The 23,781-nt window shown below is 35.7% G+C and overlaps 1 protein-coding gene across 1 annotated transcript in view; it reads right to left on the bottom strand.

Annotated features, from left to right (window-relative positions):
* Nucleotides 1-23,781, bottom strand: part of BMAL2 (basic helix-loop-helix ARNT like 2) — a gene marked incomplete at its 5' end in the record, with an annotated part of 35,424 nt that overhangs the window by 5,509 nt on the left and 6,134 nt on the right. The window contains 13 exons of the mRNA XM_080631986.1: nt 2,156-2,264; nt 3,072-3,127; nt 4,289-4,439; nt 5,037-5,143; nt 6,046-6,286; nt 8,205-8,348; nt 9,178-9,295; nt 11,190-11,282; nt 12,018-12,097; nt 15,141-15,298; nt 17,535-17,573; nt 20,122-20,157; nt 21,450-21,597. Coding sequence (XP_080488112.1) covers nt 2,156-2,264; nt 3,072-3,127; nt 4,289-4,439; nt 5,037-5,143; nt 6,046-6,286; nt 8,205-8,348; nt 9,178-9,295; nt 11,190-11,282; nt 12,018-12,097; nt 15,141-15,298; nt 17,535-17,573; nt 20,122-20,157; nt 21,450-21,597 — 1,480 coding nt within the window. The remainder of the gene's footprint in view (nt 1-2,155; nt 2,265-3,071; nt 3,128-4,288; nt 4,440-5,036; nt 5,144-6,045; nt 6,287-8,204; nt 8,349-9,177; nt 9,296-11,189; nt 11,283-12,017; nt 12,098-15,140; nt 15,299-17,534; nt 17,574-20,121; nt 20,158-21,449; nt 21,598-23,781) is intronic.

Below are 23,781 nucleotides of genomic sequence, written 5' to 3'. Positions count from 1 at the left end.
AAAATTAAATACTTTTTTTCTGATGAACAGACAGCTGAAAAGATGATGATAATGCTGGACTTCAGCATGGATTTATGAAGGGGAAATCACACTTAACCAACCTTAAAACCCTCTACAAGGAGGTGACTAGCACAGTGGATGAGAAGATGGCATTGGATGTTGTTGATGTTGACTTTAGTAAAGCTTTTCACACTTTCCCTTAACAACCTCATAGGCGAGCTGATGCTTACTTTTGAAACAGCAGAAACTGACTAAGTGATGGGCATACTGATATTCCTATAGACTGGAGGACAACAGGCAGTGCAGCCCTGCTGAAAGATTTGGGGCTTTTGGTTGATGGTAAGCTCAATGTTAGTCAAAAACTCACCCTGACAGCCAAGTGGTATCCTGAGGTGCTTTAAGCTAACCAATCAAAAGAAGGGATTGTCCCACTATACTCAGCATTGTTGTGGCCTCACCTGAAGTACTGTGTACCGATTCGGGCTCCACAATGTAAGGATACAAAAATATTAGAATGTGTCCAAAGGAGGGCAACAAACATGGCAAAAAGACTAGAGGGCATGACTTCTGAGGAACAGCTGAGGATACTGGGTTTGTTCATCTCAGAGGAAAATAAGAGGTGACCCCATTGCTGTCTACGACATCCTTATAATGGAGAGCAGAGAGGGAGGTGCTGATGTCTTTTCTCTGGTGTCCAGCAGTAGGACATGGGGAATGGCTTAAAGCTGTATCAGGGAAGATATTAAGATCATCATCTTCACTGAGAGGATGGTCAAGCACTGGAACAATCAGGGAAGTGGTCATGACCCTACACCTGTCAATATTCAAGAACTGTTTGGACTTCACTCTTAAATATATGGTTTAACTTTAAGCTACCCCATGTAATGTCAAGAGTTGGACTTGATCCTCATTTGTCCTTTCCAACTCAGGATAGTCTAGGATAGAGATCTATTCCTTATACCATTACCATTGTTGCCAAAACTGGTGTACTTCTTCCTGAAAGATTTAGTATTACTACTCTTTCAGATCCAGTTGCAAAAGTGCAAGCGGAAAAAACTACGTGGGACCTTGAAACGCACTGCTCTGCAGACAAAAAATATCTTGGCATTCCTTTACCTGGTACTGGAATTATAAGATCTAAAGTCTGAGGGACAGCTTCATTACCCAAAACTAAGACTTACATAACTTCTCCTGTGCTGATGAGATGATAGTACTATAGTACAGATATATAGTACAGATCCTAAATCTGACCTTAACAAAAGTAGTTATATCTGATGAAGCCTAAATTCCTGAAAGAGATGTGAGTGAAACAGACTTTTTCTGTGCATGTGCATCCCAAAGTCATGAAATTAGGGGGCTCAGAGACTTCTTAAAAATTGTTTTTAGACAACAAATGATACAATACAAACTGACATAGAGTAATATGGCAAGTCAGGCACCACAAAAAAATACTCGGGGTACACACCACAAAAAAATACTTAAGATATCTTCATATTAAAATTAAGTTTCTTCCTTTCAAATTCCTTGCCTAAGCTGTGTACCTGCTAACACTAGTTAGTTTTAAAAGGGCCAATCTTTAGTTCCCAATTTGAGTCTTGTATGTATTCCCCTTTGGAATGATGCAGTGAGGTTTTTTTTAATCTATGGCTGGGTATGGGAGGGAATTGTGCTATCACTTTAGCCTGCATTCAGGATAACCAGGCAAAGGACAATACAGGCTATGAAAGTGCTCCACTGAGTACTGTTTCAAGGAAAGTTCTCCTAGCAGAGCAGCGCTATCAGAAAAATATAAACATTACTCACAGACAACTAATTTTCCATTCCCAAATGATTTATCTACCCATTTCAACATCATGTGAAGCAGCTGCACTACAGTTAACACTTCTGAAGTCACAATTAAATACTACTTTCATTAACAAAGGAAGCTGCATGCCCAGAACAAAACTATTTATTGACATCAGTGATGTTTTCTGACATGTATGAGACTAACATTAGATTATAATCAATCAGTATCTCATACAGCCACTGCTCAACCTAAAAATATTTATATATGTAACACAATAAAAATGAAACTTGAACAACCCTCACATACTCCCATATACCTCTTCTCTATCTTTACTTAAAAGCCTAATGTATGATGTTAAGCATTTATTACCTTTGCAATTCTAATATTTCATTTGCAATTTCAGTTCCTATACTTCCAGCACCAAGAACTGTTCCAGAGGACATTCCAGGTACACTTACTAAAGACTGTTTTATGGCATCTACAGTTAAAACAAAACAAAACAAAAAGAAAGCCTTAAGTCTGTAGCAGTTTCATTACAGAGCAAGGACAATGATGCAATGATTCATTTTAAAGCAGTTTTTGTTCTATATCTCTTATTTTCAGAAATTAAATTCTTTAAAACACTGACTCATGGGAGAGGAAGTTGTCTCATTTGCAACATGAAGATAAGTGAATAATGTATTTGTGAAAACTCCCGATCTCCAGTAGTGAAATTAGCTTTAATCATTACCACCTCCAGTATCTTACAGACAACGCAAAACACATGAAACAAAAAAACCATTGAATTTTTCACAAACTGAAAGCAGTCATTAAAAGGAGCAATTTCAAAAGCAAAAATAAAAAGCCTTATAAAAAAAAAGATAAAAACATTATATAAAAAAGATAAAAATTACATAGAAATCAGAATCCATGTGCAGCAGAATAATATTAACAAAATATATATCAATATCAGCATCACCCTTTATTCTATAGGTAAACTCAGTACAATTGCATTTCTTAAAAAAACAAGGCAAAATATGAACACAGGATGTGACAGAGGTATAATACCCTATCCTATATTATAAGATATTGATATTATAGTAGCTATAGTAGAAGCTGCTAGAAGGAAAAGATATGATATAGGCTTTTCTGATCAGAGTTATGTGAATGATATGAATTAGGATGCTGTGAGTAATAAAAATTTTCACCAGAATTAGCCTTAGAAACAATTAGTATTTTCTTGCACACAACCTAGAATAAAAGAGATTCCATGCACCTACAATAACTGTAAAGAAACAACACTTGCCTTCTGCAGGCTGGGAACCATAGAGGACCTCATCTTCAGCTGACTCGTTATGACCTCTAAGATTTAAATAAATTAAATTATTTTAAAGACCCCAAATCAGCAAGTTTTTCACAGGGAAACCCCAGCACATTTATGTTTGATTTCAACAAGAATTTTACACAGAGAAAAAACTAACATCCTCAAACTAGTAACATGGTTCTATGTTCAGTATTTAGTACTGTTTCTGAAGCACTGGGTGAAATATTATTTTCACTTATTCTCCAAATAAAGAAAGGCCAATATAGTTGTCTGTGTGCCATGACAAGAGAACAAGAACACTATATTTACTGCTAGGAGGGAGACCAGCTAACCAGAAAAAACTGCTACAAGGGGCAGGCCTTTCACTAGCAGCCTCTGCCTACCTTCCTTTCTCCAGACAGCTGCAGATGGCCAGAGCTCAAGGGAAGGCAAAAGTGGCCTTTGGCTGTTGGATAGCATAGATTGCCTTAACTGCTCTTCTCTGTCTTCTTGAAGAAAAAGGACACGGCCAAAACAGACATGTTGACTTAAGACATGAACCAGCTACAGAATGGGAAAAGGCCCCTTTGACAACTTTGTCCTCCTCTCAAAAACCCAGTCATTGACAAAGATCTTCAGTATCACTGGAACAATCAACCCAAATTACAGCTCATTTGAAAGCCACAAAAAATTAAAAAGAATTAAAAAGAAGAATTAAATACAGACTTCACTGTCTCACAGGCTCCTCCCTTGCAGTCAACTTGGAGATGATCTTTTGTCCTGCCTTGCATTTCTACAGTCTATCAGTTATGCTTCTCCACATTCTCATATACAGTAGGTAGGGTAACATTTAAAATTAGGTCAACTGACATGCAGTCTTGTAAAACTCAGAGGGAAAAGCAGAACTAACTTCACATTTTCATACTTTTCTTAAAAGACCCTTCATTTCTGCCTTTAAAGGAATTTTTTCACTTCCTTTATTTTTTTTTTTTTTTCCTACTGGGAAATAGCAGAGTTTTCAGAGTCAAATCCATGACTTAAGCCTGAAATAAAAATAACTGGTGAAGGCAAAAAAATGTTTTTCCGGGTTACTCAACAACTTTTTGTGCAGTGCTGGTATTTTCTAGTCTTGTTCTGCTTCTTAAACAGGTTGCTTCCTGTTAATGGTAACTGTAATTACAACAAAAAGATAACACGGGGAGGTCATATGCATTACTTACAATACCACAGTGTTGTTTGATACAATGTATTCCAGTTCTTTGGTCCACGGATTCATGAAACTAAACCACTGACTCTTTAAAGTAACAAAAGTCCCATCTTTTGCTCTAAATTTGTAGGAATTTGTAAATACTTTTTCTTTATTCTGCAGCACTAAATAAGAAAGGAAAGTTGTAATCACCATATTTATTCTTGGAAAGATAAAGTTTAATAACAATAAAAATCTGTTTCATAGCATCATAAAACCAAAATGGTTTTGATGGCCAGTAACACAAACTATATGCCACAACAACTGACAGGACAGGACCCCTACTAAAACCAAACTATAGTTTCAGCAATGTTATTAATCTTAAATTAAAGCCCAAGTAGTATGCTTCTGCAAACCACTAGTAGGAAGCCTCCTGACTTCGTGAACTTTCATAATCAATGTCTTTAATTATATGATTAGCACACTTGCTTTTCAAGATTCCTTCCTCATTCTTTCAAAGAACTGAAGCAGAGGGTTGAAAGAAGCATTAACATTATTCCCTTGCAATTAAAGCACTGCACCAAGATCCAAGGCAACAGAAGTTTCTCTCTGCTTTTATTACAAGCTTTATGCAGGCATGCCTTAACACAGATGTGGAAAAGGACAATGCTAAGATAGTTCAGCTTTCTTAATTCTCAGCTTCTGATATTTTGATTTGTAGTGTTTTCACACAGCAGCTAATCATAGTTGTAAGTAGTCTGGGAAGACCAATTATTTTGTACCTTCTTTATGTTTTTCAGCTAGATGATTGTGATCATCTTGATGGCAGTACTCGTAACATGAAGTTCCTAGAAGCTCTTGTGGCAGATACCCTAAAATTGCTGTTGCACTGTTAGAAATAAAAACATGAACTACAGAGGATTCAAACAACTGCAAAGCTGTTTTCTTCAGTATCAGATAAAGCAGAAAATTAATAAGTAAAGAAATAGATGCTTGTGTTCATGTTTGGGAAAAAGATACAGCATTAGTATAGCTCTAAAAACCAGGAAATATTATTTGCTGCTAATTATCCATTTGCAAGGAATGACAATTTAAAGACAAAATAACAGTGTTTAAACATGCAAACCACAAGTACACACAAAATACTTTTAATCATTAGGTCTTCCCATTAGAAGTCACGTAGAAGGAGTCATTAAAAATCAAACAACCAACCAGTAGTTGAATTTTGCTCTGCTACTTTAAGGAATAGGTTTAAACTGTCACTATTAGATGGCAGACAAGATGACTGAAAGCAATAAAAAGCTTCCAGTGACAATAATGACTCAGTCTCTACATCAAATAAAAGTCTGCTATAGGAAGTTCAGGAAATAGGAACTTCACTTTCATTTCTAATTAAATAATTTGGTACCTCATTTAGACAGAATGTATTTGTTCCAAATAGTAAGATTTAAAGAAGTATAATTTTTGGTGAAGCATTTATTGCTTCAGTCATATACATCACTACAAAGTTCTAACTTGAGATTTTTTCTTTATGAATAAGTAAGAACATGAGTGCATTTTATGACATTTTAATCTTGCTACCTCACCTTTTCCTACAGGACAACACACTTACTTTTATACATTACATTTTGTTTGACAAAAAAACAAAGAGCAACTACTCATAGATTCAAAATGAATTGCACCTAAAAACTCTATCCTGTCTGAGAAATCACAGTTCTGATCGAAAGGATGAGAAAATTTAACTGGTGGTGCTATTGTAATTTTCTCTTTGTTAAAGAACAAAATGCTTACCGCTGATCTACATAAACAAATTTTCCATCCATGGCAAACCGTGTAACAAATTCTGTTGCTTTGACTTTTATCTCTCCACTCTTCTGTGGAACAATATAAGGGTGTAACCTCCCAATTGCAACAAGACAGTTAAAGTTACTACTGTTCTTTTCCACATCAGTTTCCTCTTCTACTCCCACCTCATTAGGAGGCCAGTTCTTCATATACCCAGTGCAATGAATGGTACAATATTTTCTGTGATCTAATGAAAAGCAATGATATAAGAAGCAGTTATGGTTCAAAAAGTAAACTGAATTACCTTCTTTTATTCTGTTCACTGTAAGACCACAGCAACTGTATTTTATGCTTACCTCCAACAACTGTACAAAATGATAGATATTTTTACAGAGTACTTTTTAATTAATTTTGTACAACTTAATTTTGGCTTACCTGGAGAGAGCACTTCTAACCCTATGTAAGATTTAGGAAGATAAGTTATAGGTGTTGGCAGTTCAAAAAGAGTCACAGAAATAAAAGTAAACCAACAGTCTGGTAACCCACAGATCACTTTCTCTTTATATGGTTGCATATGTAAGACAAGGGGTAATGGGTATAAACTGGAACACAAGAGGTTCCACTTAAACTTGAGAAGAAACTTCTTCTCAGTGAGGGTGACAGAACATTGGAACAGGCTGCCCAGGGAGGTTGTGGAGTCTCCTCTGGAGACATTCAAAACCCGCCTGGACACATTCCTGTGTAACCTTATCTAGGTATTCCTGCTCTGGCAGGGGGATTGGACTAGATGATCTTTTGAGGTCCCTTCCAATCTCTAACATACTGTGATACTGTGATACTGTGATATGTATTGTAAATGAAAATAAACTAGAGAGGCTCTCTGTAGCTTCCAAATCAATTCACCTTTTGTGAACATGATGACTTTAACTTACTGCAATTGCTAAAAGAATTGGTCAAGAGAGCAACCCAAAACAACCCAGCTTGCTTTCTATTTATCTCAGGCTTCTGAAATCCTCAATTCTCTGGGAACACAAATATTTTAAAAGTCTTAAATTACAGCTTACACTGTCATTCATCTCTATGGCTGGTAGACTCTCTGCTGCCTATATAACATACAAACACCCCCATACACATCAAGGCATAGAGATGACATTATGTGTCCTGAACTATCTTTTTTGAACTATCTTTCAAAAAACTGCCAAAGAATTCCTGATACCTCCATTCTGAACAAATTATGCTTTACACAGATTCGATTTCCTATCAACTACGCAAAATGAAAAAATGAGTTATCTACTATGACTTTGCCACAATTTCTCAGACTGTCAAAGCGCCTTCTCTGAATACTGCTTTCCTGAAAAACATTTATAACAGTTAAATTCTTATCTCACACCAAGCTAACTGGCACACCAAGGGAGACTGAGTTCTATTTACTTACAATTACAGACCTATTTTAACATTTACTATTGTATAGCATATCTCAACAGTAAAAGGTTACACTGAAAAACAAAAGTAGGATTTATTCAGGGTCAAACAATTTCAGCACACCTTCATAAAAATCAATACTAAGGTATTAAACAGAAGCTGGAAATTACATTTTAAAAGAGTCATTCACTGAAAACTTTACAAGAGTCAACTGCTGTATATCAAAATATTAAGTAGATTAAAATAAGTGCAAAAAATTATGGAATTACACTGATAAATTAACTTTTAATAGTAAAAGAAAAAAAATATCATACTTTTAAGTACCCAACACAGAAAAGTAAATAAAAAAAAAGTTGGTTTACTTGCTTTTTTCCTCCAAAACAGTAGATTTTGCAGGCCTTATTCACACAGATATCTTCAAGACATGTTACTTAGTTTCCTCCTTCTGATCTGCTCCAGTGCTTTAAAAAGTTTCCCTGAGACTTCTAAAATTTGACTACAACAAACCATGCACTCTTAAACAGCCACTGTAACTCAGGTTCCTCCCTCCTTCTTTTCCAGGAGTAAATAGGGAGCAGAAAGTATACAATTAAACTGTTTTTCAAAACGTGTCTCTAGTATGTATCTACACTCTTTACAGCTACTTTTAGCGATAACTACATGGGTCACACTACTGACTCACAACTTGAACATACCATATTTCAAGTCAGAAAGCTCCCGCCTTATCTACACTGTTTGAATACCTTTCTTATTTGGGTTGGGCAAGCATTCCTTTTCTTCCTTGACTGTGGTCCTGCTACATTTTATCCGACAGAAGAAGGAACGTCGAGCACCAGAATTCAGTCGGACTGGTCCAGCTTGAAAATCTGTGTGTACTTGCAAGCCAGCTTACAAAAGTTCAGTAAAATAGTTAAAAAAACCCAAACAAACAAAATCCAACAATAAAACTTCAGAATACAAGGCCTTTTTTTCATTTCAGCTTCCAGAACATTCTCCTTACTGTTTACCTGTCTAAATTTGTCCTTACAATTAAAAATGAGAAAAGTTTCACTTAAATAGGGCACAGAAAATGTGACTGTCACACAGATTCAAAAACTAGAAAGAACTATGATACTATTTTTAAAGCCTCTTGATATTTTGAATGGTATTTTAATAAATATGCTTTATAAACTTTCAACTTCTATCTGGTATAAGGAGAAACTGCAAAGATGCTGATAAAAGCCAGCTATTAAATAGCTATTAGCTGTACAATACATAATGCTTTCCATATTAGAAATAACTGTAAACAAAATAAGATTTGGTTAAATTAGGATTGACACTTAGCATTTTCAGAGAAGACAGTGATTCTTGGTATTGAAGTATTTTATCCCATGTTCGACTACATCAGGTCTTTTGTATTGACAAGACCTATCAAATACAAGAAAAAAAAGTAGTATGCCTGGTAGGAATAGCATCAGACCACATCTTGCTATATGTTTAACAATGCACGTTTCAGTAATTCTTATTATCTAAAAAAAAAAAATCTTTTCTGGGCTAGCTTTGAAACTGTCAATGCATTCTAAGCAGCAGATAAGCAGTCAAATATGTTTGGTTCATAGAAATTATACCTCAAGTTTGTACATCTATGCACATGTAAACACATGAATATAGCCTGTATAATGACTACATTTATTAACATGTCTTTAAAAAATCTGAGCACTTTCAAATATGACTTACTTTTCCCATCTATGAGCTTCTCCCTCGGAGAGACATCCGAAGAAGAAAGTTGCTCTTTAACTTTTGCGACATCTTTCGGATGCAAGTAATCAAACAAACTTTGTCCAATTAAACTGGCCTATTTAAAACAAAAGAAAAACCAAAACAAAACCACCACCCCAGAAAGAGAGATAAGAACCACATCGTTTTAGAACATGACCCTACACATACTACTTTTCTCAGAAAAACAACTCTCTACACCATTAGAAGTCAAAACCCACAGTTACTCTAACCATCAATATTTTAATCCTCATTTAATTTGCCACTAATATTTTTAATATACAATTTTTACAAAAAACAAGGTAGTGAAAGCAATTTTTTACTTCCCCTTTGAAAACCAGCAGATTTTAGCAGACATTAAAAAGGTTCTGTAAAATCAAATGTTAAATCAAATGTTTTATTTACACACACAATATGACTTCAGTTAACAAGCAGTATGCTAGATTTGAATTGCAACTAACTTTGGATCCACACTACTTGCTACGTGACCACTGCATACATAAAAAGGGGAGCACTTTTCCAATAAGCCAGAGCCAAAAATTAGTTTAATGAAGAGCATCTAAGAAAGCAGGATAAACGTACAGCCTCTTTCATTTGCCTAGTCCCCATCTAACCCAATTACAAAGGGAAAATGCTGAAAGGGGCAATGACCATAAACTAAACCAACAGAAGTTTCAGCTCAACATGAGAAAGACCTTCTTTATGCTGAGGGTGGCAGAGCACTGAACAGGCTGACCAGTGGTTTGTGGAGTCTCCCTCTCTGGAGACATTCAAAACCCTCCTGGACGCATTCCTGTGTAACCTGCTCTTGGGGGTTGGACTGGAAGATCTCCAGAGGTCACTTCCAACTCTAATGATTTTGTGATTCTGTACACCACTGAGAAAGGCTAATAGCAACCTTGTCAAATACACAGGGTGACATTCATTACCTACAATGACTCACAAATAAGTTAAGGAAGTCATGCATTAAGTAAATCATGTTCTCTGAACCTCCTTGGCTGGAATAGCAAAGATCTCATGGGTCTCGAAGTAGGCATGTCTGATGTTAGAAACTCAGAAAGGTATTTTTTAATCCTTCAGTTAATTCAGTGCAGAAGTTTGATAAAAGATACCTCCTTTATGCTTGTTCCCATGATTCATTTTACTTTAATTTTAAAAGATACAGTTTTCGTGGTTTGGATTTGGTTTGTTTTAAATAAAACATTTTTAAAAATCTATAAAACATATGCAATAGAGTCCAGATTGGTTACTCTTCTGCTTATGAAGAAAACGGAATATATCACAAAGGGTTTCAAAGTTACAGAACTAGTCAGATGGAAGCACCAACTATTCCAGCCTCTATTTTCAGAGAAGAAGTCATAAATATATGAACAAGTTATTATGCCTTGATTGTTTGTTGTTATTGTCCATGATGTTCAATGTCAACTACTGTAAGGTAATTATATTTTTCCTATTTCTCTTATTTAACAAGCTAAGATAAATCACAAGATCTTGGTTTCCTCCAAGAGTATCTACATGGATAGTTATTGTGGATGAGGTGTTACGTAGTGCATCTGAGCATAAAGGCATTTCCAAGGAAAGCTTTATTTAACTTCCACTACTGCAATTTTCCTTGGCCTAAAAAAAAAACAAAAAACAAACCAACCCAAATCACTTTACCATTTAAAATAAAATCTTTTGGAGGTATAAATGAGGACATCTTCAAATTATCCCTTCCTCTCAGACTAGCAGTTTTGTTAAGGATGATCAATTAACATCTGGTGCTATTACTCAGGTCAGGAATACTGTGAGTAATAGCAGTTGCAAATATTTTGTTTCAGATACTCACTTACTCTGAAGGAGGTTAAATCAAAGAAATTCCAAGGAATTAAATACAAGGACTGTTCATAGCAATATACATTAAAATGTAAAAGTTTAAATATTTCTAAGAAAATGCAAGGCAAAAGCAAACCAAGAAGCTCAGTTATAACCACCTGATCATAATTCAGTATTTTGCAAACCGATTCTGAGACAAACAGTATTTTTCCTCTGTTGCACCCAACCACAAATAGGAATCCATCTGCTGCCTGAAAATACAAGGATACCATATTTTAAAATACACATTTTAAAAATACAATGAATATTTATGACTACAAGGAAACATACTTTTAAACCTGATTTAATTAGCCAAGTTATAAATCACACTAAAGAGCAACTAAGGTTATAAGGACCAAATCAGACCTTCAGCTACCGGCAGCTAAAGTTTCTTAAACACAGCCTTGGGAAAAGAGGTGGCCAGCTGCAAAACAGCTTAACTTAGGAGTCATCTTACAGATCTTGGCAAAGCCTGCTATTGCAGCAAAACGAAAAAGAAAATAGCTGCAAATGAGAGAGTAAAGGGGTGTTGTTATAGGACAAAGTGCAAAAACAAGAAAGATTTTCTTTAGGGTATTATTTCTGCATCTTTTCCAAGATTTAAAAATTTAAGGAAAGCAAATAACTGAAACTATATTTATGTGTAATTAAAAGCTTTCTCTATACTTGCATGCAGACTTCAGTAGCAACATAAAAACCTGTATGTATTAAATATCCAGATTGCATACAAATTTATTATCTCTTCTGGGGTTGCTGTCTGCCATGCTCACAAATCATCTTCTGTATCACTTTATGAAAAAACCTGTACAGTGTACAGAGTTTATGAACTTAACAAGTACAACAAAGCACTTGCCTGAAGAAAAAGATGTGAAAACACTCTCCAACTAAAAACTCAATGGTAAGCTTTAATAAGGACATCATTTAGCGGAAAGATACCTTCCACTTACCCTAAGGATTAACTGTCGGAGCTCATCATCCTTTAGAAATGAAGGTTTATATCGGACTTCTGTATAGGAGCTAGTGGAACCTGGTAAGTAGATTATTTGTAGACATAATGTCAAAAGTTACATTTTAAATTTACTTTAACAGATTTATACTTAGTTTGTATTTTAGAAATTTTTTTTAACCAAAACAGCTTAATTAAAAAAATTCCAAAAATATTATAAATAAACTTCATAAACACACGCTAGCAATAAATATGGGCACACCATCAGTTTTTTCTTGCCCTTTACTTGGCATAAACCAAGGAAACTTCTGTTCAGATACCTTTAATGCACTGCTAAAGAAAGGGTATTATGAGAACTGAATTTTGTACAAACATTTCATAGGCCTATTTCAGAGTCCTTAACATTTTCTTAATCTGAATAATTCCAATGTTTTCAATTGACTTCTGGCATGAATATTGCTTCATTAGTACTATATATCCAACAATCGATAAAACACTTTGTTGTCGTTAAATCAAAAGTGTCACTAAATGTAGTGAGACTGACTCACTACATTTACTGTTCTAGCACCCATGGCAAGTACTCAAAAATAACTTTTAACCATTAAAGCATTTCCACAACTACTTCTATATATTTTTTGAGGTAAATAGCAGTTGAACTTTCCAGCAAATTTCAGCATTCACCATAATCTCACATAGTATCCTGTACTTTCTTAACGCATCTCTTTTGAAGACATGTGTAACAACTGTCCTGTATGGAGTCCAGTTTTCATGTCCTATTGTTAAAATACAAATGTTTTGAGCTGAAGATTTCTTGTAGATGATTGTTATACTGCAAGTGCAATTACCGCCCTGCTAATTTGTCACAATATTTTTTTATGCAAAATTCTCCTCCTGCTTGGGCCAATGGAACTCTAGAAAATCCTTCCAACCTAAATTATTCTATGATTCTATTACTGTCAAGTTAGTAGAATATTTGTCTCCTACACTCCTTTGACTTAAGTCTAATGGGGCTCTTATTAGATATGCTTATTCATAACCATTTTTTTTTGCAATGCAGACAGTCTTTGATCTTTTCTTGCAGTTGACCAAATTATTTTGCTGAAACACTGCTAGCAAAAACCTGAAATCTTGTGTGCTGCTGGTAGATTATGCAATATGCAACTTGTATTTGGATATTCCAGCACTAAACCATTCACTGAGATCCATGATTACTTTAAAATTGCTAGCTGACTGAGAATACAAATTTTTGATACCTCTTTTTCTTGGTACTCTGTTGTAGTTTAACCCTAGCTGACAACTAAGCCCCATTCAGTTGCTCGCTCACTCCTCCCGCCTCAGTGGAATGGGGAGGAGAATCAGAGAGAAATAAAATAAAAGGTAAAACTTGTGGGTAGAGATAAAACCAGTTTAATAACTGAAATAAAGTAAAATATAACAACAACAGTAAGAAGAATCACAGAATCGTTAAGGTTGGAAAGGACCTTAAGATCATCTAGTTCCAACCCCCTTGCCATGGGCAGGGACACCCCACACTAAACCATGCCACCCAAGGCCTCATCCAACCTGGCCTTGAACACCGCCAAGGATGGAGTATTCACAACCTCCCTCGGCAACCCATTCCAGTGCCTCACCACCCTCTCAGTAAAGAATTTCTTCCTTATATCCAATCTAAACTTCCCCTGTTTAAGTTTTAACCCGTTACCCCTTGTCTTGTAATAATAAAAGGAAATAGAAGAGAGAGAGAAATACATCATAAGAGAGACAATTGGTGCACAATACAATGGCTCACCACCTGCTGACCAATACCCAGCCCTATTCAAACAGCAATCAGTCCCTTCCAGGTAACTCCCCCCGGTTTATATACTTGGCATGACATGCTGTGGTATGGAATACCACTTTGGCTAGTTTAGCTCAGGTGTCCTGTCTCTGCTTCCTCCCAGTTTCTTGTGCCACTGAGGGGCATGAGAGCCTGAAAAGTTCTTGATCAGAAGAGCAAGTGCTACTTAGCAACAACTAAAAACATCAGTGTGTTATCAGCATTGTTCTCAACCTACATCCAAACCCACAAAAACAGAGCTACTAGGAAGAAAATTAACTCTATCCTAACTGAAATCAGGACATAACTCTCTATGTTTCATGGTGTTTAAGACTTTAATGGAATCAAAGTGTAATCAAAGTCATCAATATTCTATTTGAGTATTGTCTTGCAACATTCCTTTTGGTTACTATTCTCGCAGGCAAAAAAAAAAAGTTTGAAAGATGACTATACCCAAACATAATTTTTTCTTTAGTTTTGTGAAACTGGTTTTGGCTTCATGAAGTTACACGGTAAAAGACTTGAGTTCTCTGTGCTCTATACTGGTGCAACTACTTCCATTAGTTTCTTTAGGTAACCATTCACATAGCTTCCCATCGCTGAGGAGACTTTTTTCCTAATCTCACACTGGACAAACAGCTCATCAGAAGTATTTGGTATTTTTGTAATGACTTGGCCTTCAACTTAAACCCTTCCCAAGATTCAGTTGTTTGGGGGTTTTGTTTTGTTTGTTGGTGGGCTTTTTCTTGTCAATGGTTTTTAACATGATGTTCTAAATTTTGAAGTCAACAGATAAACATGAAATTCCAATACAGAGACAAAGGGTTGCTGCAATTACAAACATGGGAATAACAGAAGAGTATGCAAACTATTTGCTTCTGTATTAGCAGAATAGCTGTCGGCATCCGTACAACACCACAGGTATTCCTGTTACAGAAGGTACGATGCAAAGTGGAGACATCACAAAACACACATTTATTTTGGGGGTTGGAAAATAATGAAAGACAGACTTGCTTGATTATTGTAATTTTAAAAAAGAATCAAGGAGTAATTTGACTGCAAGTCATACCCCTACAGACAAAAAATATCAGACACCAAAGGGTGACTTTTTTCCTGCTATACTAAGCAAAATGAAGAAATGAAGTCCTGGAAGCTACAAACATAAATGTAAATGAAGAACAGACTCAGAACTGAATTGAGCAAGGAAACGCAAAATAAATGACCTTTGATTTATTTAACATCAAAGAAGATACACATTATGACTCCTGATAGAACAATGACTTTCAAAATTAGTTTCCTAAAACCCACCTTTTAAAGATTTTAAGTGTTGCACAGCCATCCGTAACACTGTAAGCTTGTCTAGCTTTCGTGCCACTGGATTGCACTGAGGTATCATAGCAGATAATTCCTCTATCAAATTATTCATTTTGTCTCTTCTTCGTTTCTCTGTTTGACTGTGAGCCTCTCTAAGAAGAAAAATTATTTTAAGAAAGATGTAGAACACATTATTTTCCTGATAATCTTAATCAACTAAATTTTGGGAATGGAACATATCACAAGAAGTACTACTGCACTGAAACAGCTTTTCATACACTACTTGTATTTGTCAATTAAATTGGATTCACTTGAACAAAGCAGAAATGGTCACAATAATGTTGGGAAATATTGAGGGGGAAAAAGTATCTCAAGCAAAAACTTGATTATGTGTGGCAGGAACAAGAGGCTAAGACGGCTTACAAAAGCTAAAATTCTTCCGTTGACATCAAAGAGTCATCCCTGACACCTTACTGTATACCAGAGAATTTTTGATGTCATTAGTAATCACTGGAAGACATTTCTGCTCCCTGGCCCTGTATCTACCTGGCTGTCCTGTGTAACCAGGATGTGGTATGCATATTGATACTTTTTTTTGAAGAAAGAATGCTCTCAGCACTTGCTAAAGCATCACTGAACTCTGTTCTGCAATTTCACCAGAGCTATTTCAGAAAGTTTTCCCCTGCATTCACCAGATAAGGTGAGTAGAAAGGGTTTCAGCCTCTTTACACACCTCGTGTCTCAGGTTTCATCTCTTGGTAAGTCTCTGTCCAAGAACTCAACCACAGAAAGAGAGCATCCCTTCCTGGACAGTTTTCATCAGAAAACCCCTTCTAAGGCACATGACAGTGCACATCACAACTACATTTATACCTCAGGTCATCTTTTCTTTAATTCTTTCTAGTGGAGTATCTTAGCTTTTCCAGCTGGTCTCTTCCCCTTTAACATTCTCCAGCAGATCAAGAAAAGCTTAATTCATTCTATTCCCACCTTACCCAGAATACAAGCTAGTTAATCAATTAAAACAAAGATTATTTTCCCTTCTGATTGAGACCAGGCACAGTGATAGATAACCAAACTGAGGGACAACTGAAACTCCTCCTTTTAGGCATACTATAACAGAAGGTGTTAAAGGTAATAGTGCTAAGTACACCTGGCCTGTTGAGAAAAAAGAAAGTACAGTTTTAAAGACCTTGCTGTCTATTATTGTTATTATTTCTCCTAAAAATAAATCCCTTCTCCACACAAATAACTCTGGTCATTATCCAAGCAATTAGCTTTTCTTTCTCCAAGGACTCTTCAAAAAATTAATTTTATCAGCATTATCTTTCATACCTCAGTTACAAAGGGGAAGGAGGAAAAACAAGTTTCCCAGTAAGCTTGAGAAGAGAAACACTGGAAGAAGGTAACTGTTAAGCAAACCACCAAAGAATCTTGTTTATTTTTTCCCCTTCAACTCACGAACCAAAACTTAAAGACAGGAATTAACAATACAAAATGCAAGTTATTGAAGCAATGTACAAAACAATCTTGTCTGGCAATCTGGGATACTACATAAAGAGAATCGATTTTGGAGTTAAACAAAAAACCCTATAAACGTATTTTGGAACATTTTCATTCCTTCCATTTTACGTAAATTATGGGAACACTTCACAATTATTAGCTAGCCTTCTTTATAAATAATGCTTTTGACAGAAGACTGGATTATGTATTTCTGCCTTTACATCTCTGTTCACATGACAAATTAAAGACACTATTTTTAAAACAACTCTATAAAACAGCTCTAGTTTTATTAAGTGGCTTCTCTATAATTTAAAATATTTGGATGATTCGTGACTGCATTCAGTCACACAGCAATTCAAATCTTGCAAGTGCTTTATGTGAATTTCAATTTGGATGCAGGTAAGATGTGAATTCAAAATGCAATGTCAAACTTTGAATAATTCCCTATTCAAAAACTTGTTCCAGAACAAGAATTCTTTGTCTAAAAAGAACGCTTTAGGTGAATCCATTTTCAAGTGGGATAAATTTTAAATACCTTCAAGTGCAGACAAGTCTAGAAAAAATGATTCTCAAATGCATACAGACTGAGTATCAGCTCCCCACTTTATACAGAACTTCAGTGTATTGCATTTAAACCTCACTGTGAAAATTTTAACCTCAGGTTTTTGCTAAACCATCTGACAGATTCTGCAATACATTAAAATTAGCAGTAAACAAAATCCTCAAGGAAGCTCTAAAAATTACTACACATTTGGGAGGCGGGGTGAGGAAAAGTTCACTGTTAACTTTTTGATAGTTTTAATGAATGCTACCCACAAACTGATATTTTACTATTGTGAATATTAGAATTTACTAGCAAAATGTACTTTTATTGTAAATTAGTACCTGAAATCTTTTATTTTAACATGTTCTTCATCTTCACTCCTAGAAAAAACAAATACAGTTTTATATTTCATATTTAATACTAGGTATTTCTTTCCTCCCATGAAATTGAGAAAATACAGAAAATGATACAAATTTACTATGGCTCTAACACAAGTGAATCCACAAAAATTCCTAAACTAAAAATTATCTAGCAAGTGAAGCATAAAGAGACCAAAGCATAACTTCCAATATTCCATTCAGCTATGTGAAGATATTATGGGGATATTTCATAATTATGAGGCTATTTTTATCATGGAGAAAAAATTAATGGAACATTCAAATAACTTAAGTCCAGGCTTAATTTTATTTGTTTATATAAATTTTACAATAGAGAGTATCTGTTCATGTTTTTATTTCCAAAATCTTATTGTAAAATGATGAAAAAAGCAATCCCAGCCTATACTGGCTTTAAAATACACTTTAATTGCTTATGGTCAGAAAAAGTAAAAATTAAGTATTTTCATATACCCTACAGCAATGACTGGAAAGTCTGTAATAAAACTGTAAGCGAAAGACAACCATAGCACTTATATCATGAAAAGCACTTGGCAACAGGAAAATATAAAGGATGATTCAAACAAAGGCAATAATCTTTCTTCTTCCCCAAGATCACTGTATTATTCACCACCATCTATTAAGAATTTCAGAACATGGCCTAGGATACCTTGCCAATTCAGTACGTGTGATTTGGTACTTGCAGGGAGGCAGTTTCCATACAAATACTGGGCATTCTTTGTTTGAAAGACAAACTGATACAAATATTTTTAGTCTTTCTGCAGCATTTCTTCAGCTATTTTTAATTCAGCAGTGGAAAAACTTCATACAGTACTCAGCTCCATTCTAGAGGAGAGACCTGCTAACATATGTCCACTTTGAAAGACACATTTGTTGTACCAGCAGGATTATAAGCAGACAGGTCAATCAGTCAGCAGTTGTTTCCTATGAGAAACGGAAGTAGGAAGCAGGACAGTTGGAGATTACAACTTTGGGAAAGACCCCAAAAGCTGCTTCCACCTGTAACTAAGCACTGACACCAGTGAGGATCCAGCAGCCAGAGCCAAATAACACCGACTCCAGCTCATCACCCTGAGATTTCACCGAAATCAGGAATCTTCTGGACAGTCTGATAAGCCCAAACATGGAACTAGGTTGGGCTCAGAAGATGGTAGAATTTCTCTTCAGTGAAACTGTTAGTAAGAACTAATTTTTTTCTTTCATTTTAAAAGAAACTTTTACCAGAAATGTGCATGTATTATGAACTCAAACAGAAGTTGTATTGTCTGACCATAAGAGAAGGGGTAAGGGAAAGCCAGACTAACTGCAGTGCAGCATGTGGCCTATTAACTGTATCTTCCTTCTCCCACGGGAGCTCCACTTGGAGAAGAAAGTAGAACAAATCTGCTGCTTTACCTTGCACACTGTGTGCAACTCTGGGCCCCATAATTTAAGGACATGAAAGTCCTTGAATGAGTCCAGAAGAGGATAACAAAGCTGGAGAAAGGACTGGAAGGAATGTCCTATAAGGAGCAGCAAAGGACTCCAGGTTTGTCTAATTTTGAGAAAAGGAGGCTGAGAGGTGACCTCATTGCTCTCTACAGCTTCCTGAGGAGGGGATGTGGAGAGGGAGGTGCTGAGCTCTTCTCCCTGTATCCAGTGATAGGAATGTGGGAATGGTTCAAAGATGTGCCAGAGGAGATTTAGACCGGACATTAAGAAGCATTCCTTTACTGAGAGGGGGGTCAAACACTGAACAGGCTTCTGAGAGAGCTGGTTGATGCCACATGCCTGTTGGTGTTTAAGAGGCATTGGGCAATGCCCTTAACAACATACTTTAACTTCTGATCAGCCCTGAAGTGGTCAGGCAGTTGGACTAAATGATTGCTGTATGTCCCTTTCCAACTGAAATATTTTATTCTATTTCATAAAAAAGAACACTGTACAGCTACATATAAACCAATACATTTTCTAAGTAAGGTATCCAAGTACAGAAAAAGAAATCACAACAAAGCAATCATGTAATTAATAACTATCCTATAACATATATACACAAAGGGTTTACTTATGCTGCACTGCCAATCTTAACTCTGGTTTGTCACCTTGTAACATCGTAGCATTATTTAACATAGTTGTGGTAGTTCTATTTTAAAAAGCATGTGACAAGGTTAAAACAAAAAAAGCATTTACATGCACCAATCCTAGAGGAGTACAAGATCTTTCCTCCACCTCCCTAGTCGTCTTATTTAGCTGTTGCTTTTCATTCATTCCTTCCCATTGAGGTAAGGTAAGCCTTAACTTCAATGCTAACAAGTCGGGTAAAGTTTTAAGCAAGTCAGAGTGTCTTCTTAGAAAGAAATATTAGAAAACCTTAACATTGCATGGACCTATGCATCCTGTTAATTAGCTGCATGTTTATCACCTTGTGCTGTATGAAGACCTGCTCTTAGACAAAGCATTCCTTAATACAGTAATAATTCCACATAGCTCATCTAGCCAAACAGGACATGTTTTTAGCACTAAACCCAGAAATGGAATAATTTATAAAACATACCTTTTCTGAAGATCGCTATCAACTTCAACTGTATCTCTGCAGAAACAGGTAATTATGTTAAGCAAAACGCAGTTTGAAGCACAGAAACAAGACTTGATGTACCCAAGGAAAAAAGTCACAGAAAAATTTTAGTGGAAATTCCACTTGATCAGTTATTTTCAGCAAGAACATTAGTTTTTAGAAACTAATCACTAGTTCTGATAAAATAATGCTTTTTTCGATTAGTATTTCAACTTGAACTTGTTATGACAGAAGTTGCATGAAATTAGAAAGATATCCAGACTTCAAGGAAACACTATTGATGAGCCAGCACTTTTACTGAACAGGTAAATAAAACCCAAGAATGGCGACAGGGTTTTTTTTTTTTTTTAGAAACTAATGTATTTTTGGAGCTTTCAGAGATCTACAAGATACATTTGAATCTCCAAGTCGACAATTGATACATATCAACATCCACAGTATGGCTACATTCTGTAGATCAATGGACTGTATCTAAAAGAAGCAGTGATTAAAAAGACTTGCTTTAAAAATCACAAATACATGTAGATTTCCTACTTTCCCCCTTTTTAAATGCAGCTTTTACGCACAAGTTTGGAGATGCTTGTAGTGTATTAGATCTACAGACTGACTTGTGTTCCTTACTTCTGGCTGATTAACATAGCTTTGATTGGATCACTTTTAAAAGATATTTTTCTATGGAAATGCTTATTTGGTTAACTGTCATCTATTTTGCAGTTAAAACAGGAGAAAGCAGCCGAAAGTATCATCTCACTAGTCAAGTATGACCCACTTAAAAAGACTGAGCACTACTGTAAGACAGTTCTCTTTTTTGGGTCACAGGTCTGTTTGGGCATTTAAGTAAAAGGCTGCCCTGGTCACTGAAGAAGCAGTTCTGATTCTGCGGTTCCAGATCAAAGAGCTTACCTAATAATTGTGTTTCACACTTTAAGGTAATATTCTAGTGTGAGACTTCAAGCAACTTAGTAACAATTTGCTGCAAAGAGGACTTGCCTTTACTAGCAGGCAAAGAAGAGGTAAAAAAAAAAAAGGAAAGAAAAAAAAAGTTGGGATTGAAATTTCAGCATTAGAGACACACTACCTGGACACTTCAAGCCAGGAAATTGCATTATAGAATCGTACATGCATCCCTTAGATTTAGGGATTATTTTTGCTATTTTTAATAAATCAGGACAGTCAGAGAATGTGTTTGGAAGAAATTGTAATAAATAATGGTAATAAACAAAGGAAAGAGGATTCAACATGTTGCGTAAGTAACAGATGAATGTCTCAAGTTTACGTTGAGACACACGCAGAATCAATTTACTTACTGGTTATCAGAATCACTTCCTTTGCGCTTCCTTGGAATCTCAGCCACAGAAGCATTGAAAGAAGTGGCGGTAGCAGGCTTAGTTACTGGATTCATGAGGCTGGGGACTCCAGAAGCAATGCACGAGTTTCCATCTACTGAGAAATTATCTGTGAATGAGGGAAAGAAAAAAGCTCAATGTTCAGTTAGAGCTGTATTACCATGTATGCATGGATTTTCATTTGCGAAAAAAAAAAACTCAACAGTCCGTGAGTGGCTTCTATGCCTCTCACAAAAAAAACCCCAAAACATAAAGGTTGCACTATTACCACCTAAGTACAGAAAAAAGTACATTGTCTTCCCACAGTCCTGTCATGATCTCATCAACCCAATCAACACACCGATGCAATATAAAATACACGTATTCTCCTCCTCATGCCATCTTGGCAGATACACTTAAATTCCTCAGCAAATATCCTGATGCAAAATCACAAGATGTGGCATTAGCAGATCAAAATACTGCAACTAAAAGTAAACTAAATTTAGAGAGTGAACTGTGGTTTTTAAACAAGCTGGATATCTGAAAAATGAAAGTTTGCCATAACGATGTTTCTGACAAAATCTGTAATTACACACAGTATCAGTCGAGTAAGCAAGAAGAGTCTTGAAAGCTTGACAAGTTCAACCTCAAAGTTCCCTTCACAATTCTCCTCCCAAAGGAAACCATTTTATTTCTGGGAGGGACAGAAGTCACAAGCAAAAATAATACTAGTGACCTACTGAGAAAGGAGAAGAGTCTCAAGAAACCTAAGCACTATTACACTTTTTCCCTACATCACCGCAAAGCTATCACAAAGAATCACCCAGCTGATGTCTAGGTAAAGATCAGAACTCTGTTCCAGCAAATGTAGGCACTCCTTTAGGCTTCACATGCTAGCGAGGCAAGAATCCTATGTCATACATCTACAAACTTTAGAACTTCATTAACTTCATGAAGGGACAGATGAGGGATTGAGAGAAGTTATTTAAGGATGTGAGCATCTCCTAGTTTTAGCAGGAGGCAAACCCCAAGATGAATGCTTTGAAAATCTAGCAGGAAAAAAATCTGAATATTTTATTGTGAGGTTTTTCCTCTTTTTTTTAAGCATTTGTGCTGTCTGTAAATGATAGGTAAATATGGACAAACAAAGTGATACACAGTGTATGGTTTTTTCCTCTTAGGTGTAAGCACATCTTACACTTGAAATATTTTCTAGGTTCTCATTTTCAGTTGGAATATGACTCTGGAGAGTTACATGAAAATAGGCTAATACTTGAACAGCTTGCCTGGTCTTCCACTAATCCTCTCTCTACCAAGTCAGACTATATAGAGTTAGCCCCTGTTTTATTTTAGAAAGCTCTTTAACTCATTAAGTCATGCGGGAAGTTCATAAAGAGAGGTGGAAGCTCAAAGAATCAATAAATACTTGACAAGTAACAGCCTTTGGTCATCTGCAACAAAAAGAAAGTTTGGTTACTTCTAATACACAACATATTCAAGTTAGTGATATTACAAATATATTACATCACAAATACTACAAGGGCACAAATGGCAGATGCTTGAAATATTTTTTTGATTAATCAGCACTTTGTAGTAGTCTCAATTTATATTTATACTATAAATCCATGCAATTACAAAACAAACAACATCCTACCCCCAAAAAACAACAACAACAAAAAAAAAAATCCCAAAGGAACTCTGTATTTATAAAGGGTACTTTTAATTCACTTAGTTCACAGCAGCCTATAATTACTAGATTAAGTTATCAAAGTATAATCATGAATATTCGTGAAGGAGTACTTACTAAACAGAAACCTACATGTATCAAAGACAAGAATGCCAACAGCACAACAGATCCTTCAGTCCTGGAACAAAGCAGGACAGAACAGACCCACTGACCTAAATACTCCTTCGCACACAGATGGCCAGTCTGCTTTCTAAATCACTTCCCTTTAAAGATGCAACATGAAAGGCACCATTTAGAGCTTTTCCAACTTAGCCTTCATATTATCAAAATACTTACTGTTTTTTGACTCACACCCAAGCAACAAATTCTGAATACTGCACTTCTCCATATTTCCTAATAATTCTCTTTAACTAAAATACAAAAACGTTTAGATTATCAGCAATGATGATCTGTTATGAACTTCTGCACCAAAACGTTTACATGATAAATTGAATCCTATCACTGTGACAAACTAGATGCCATGTTAAATGCCATCTAACCAAATGCTGGTAAGATAGCTGGTTGTTCTTAGACAAAATATAAGGTTAAGAATCTGTATTGATCCCTGACATGTACAGCAGGTAGCAT

The sequence above is a fragment of the Psittacula echo genome (genome assembly GCF_963264785.1).
Source record: "Psittacula echo genome assembly, chromosome: 1".
In the NCBI taxonomy this organism is placed as follows: Eukaryota; Metazoa; Chordata; class Aves; order Psittaciformes; family Psittacidae; genus Psittacula; species Psittacula echo.
The sequence above is the reverse complement of the archived record's forward strand: the minus strand, read 5'-3'. Positions and strand labels throughout refer to the sequence as shown.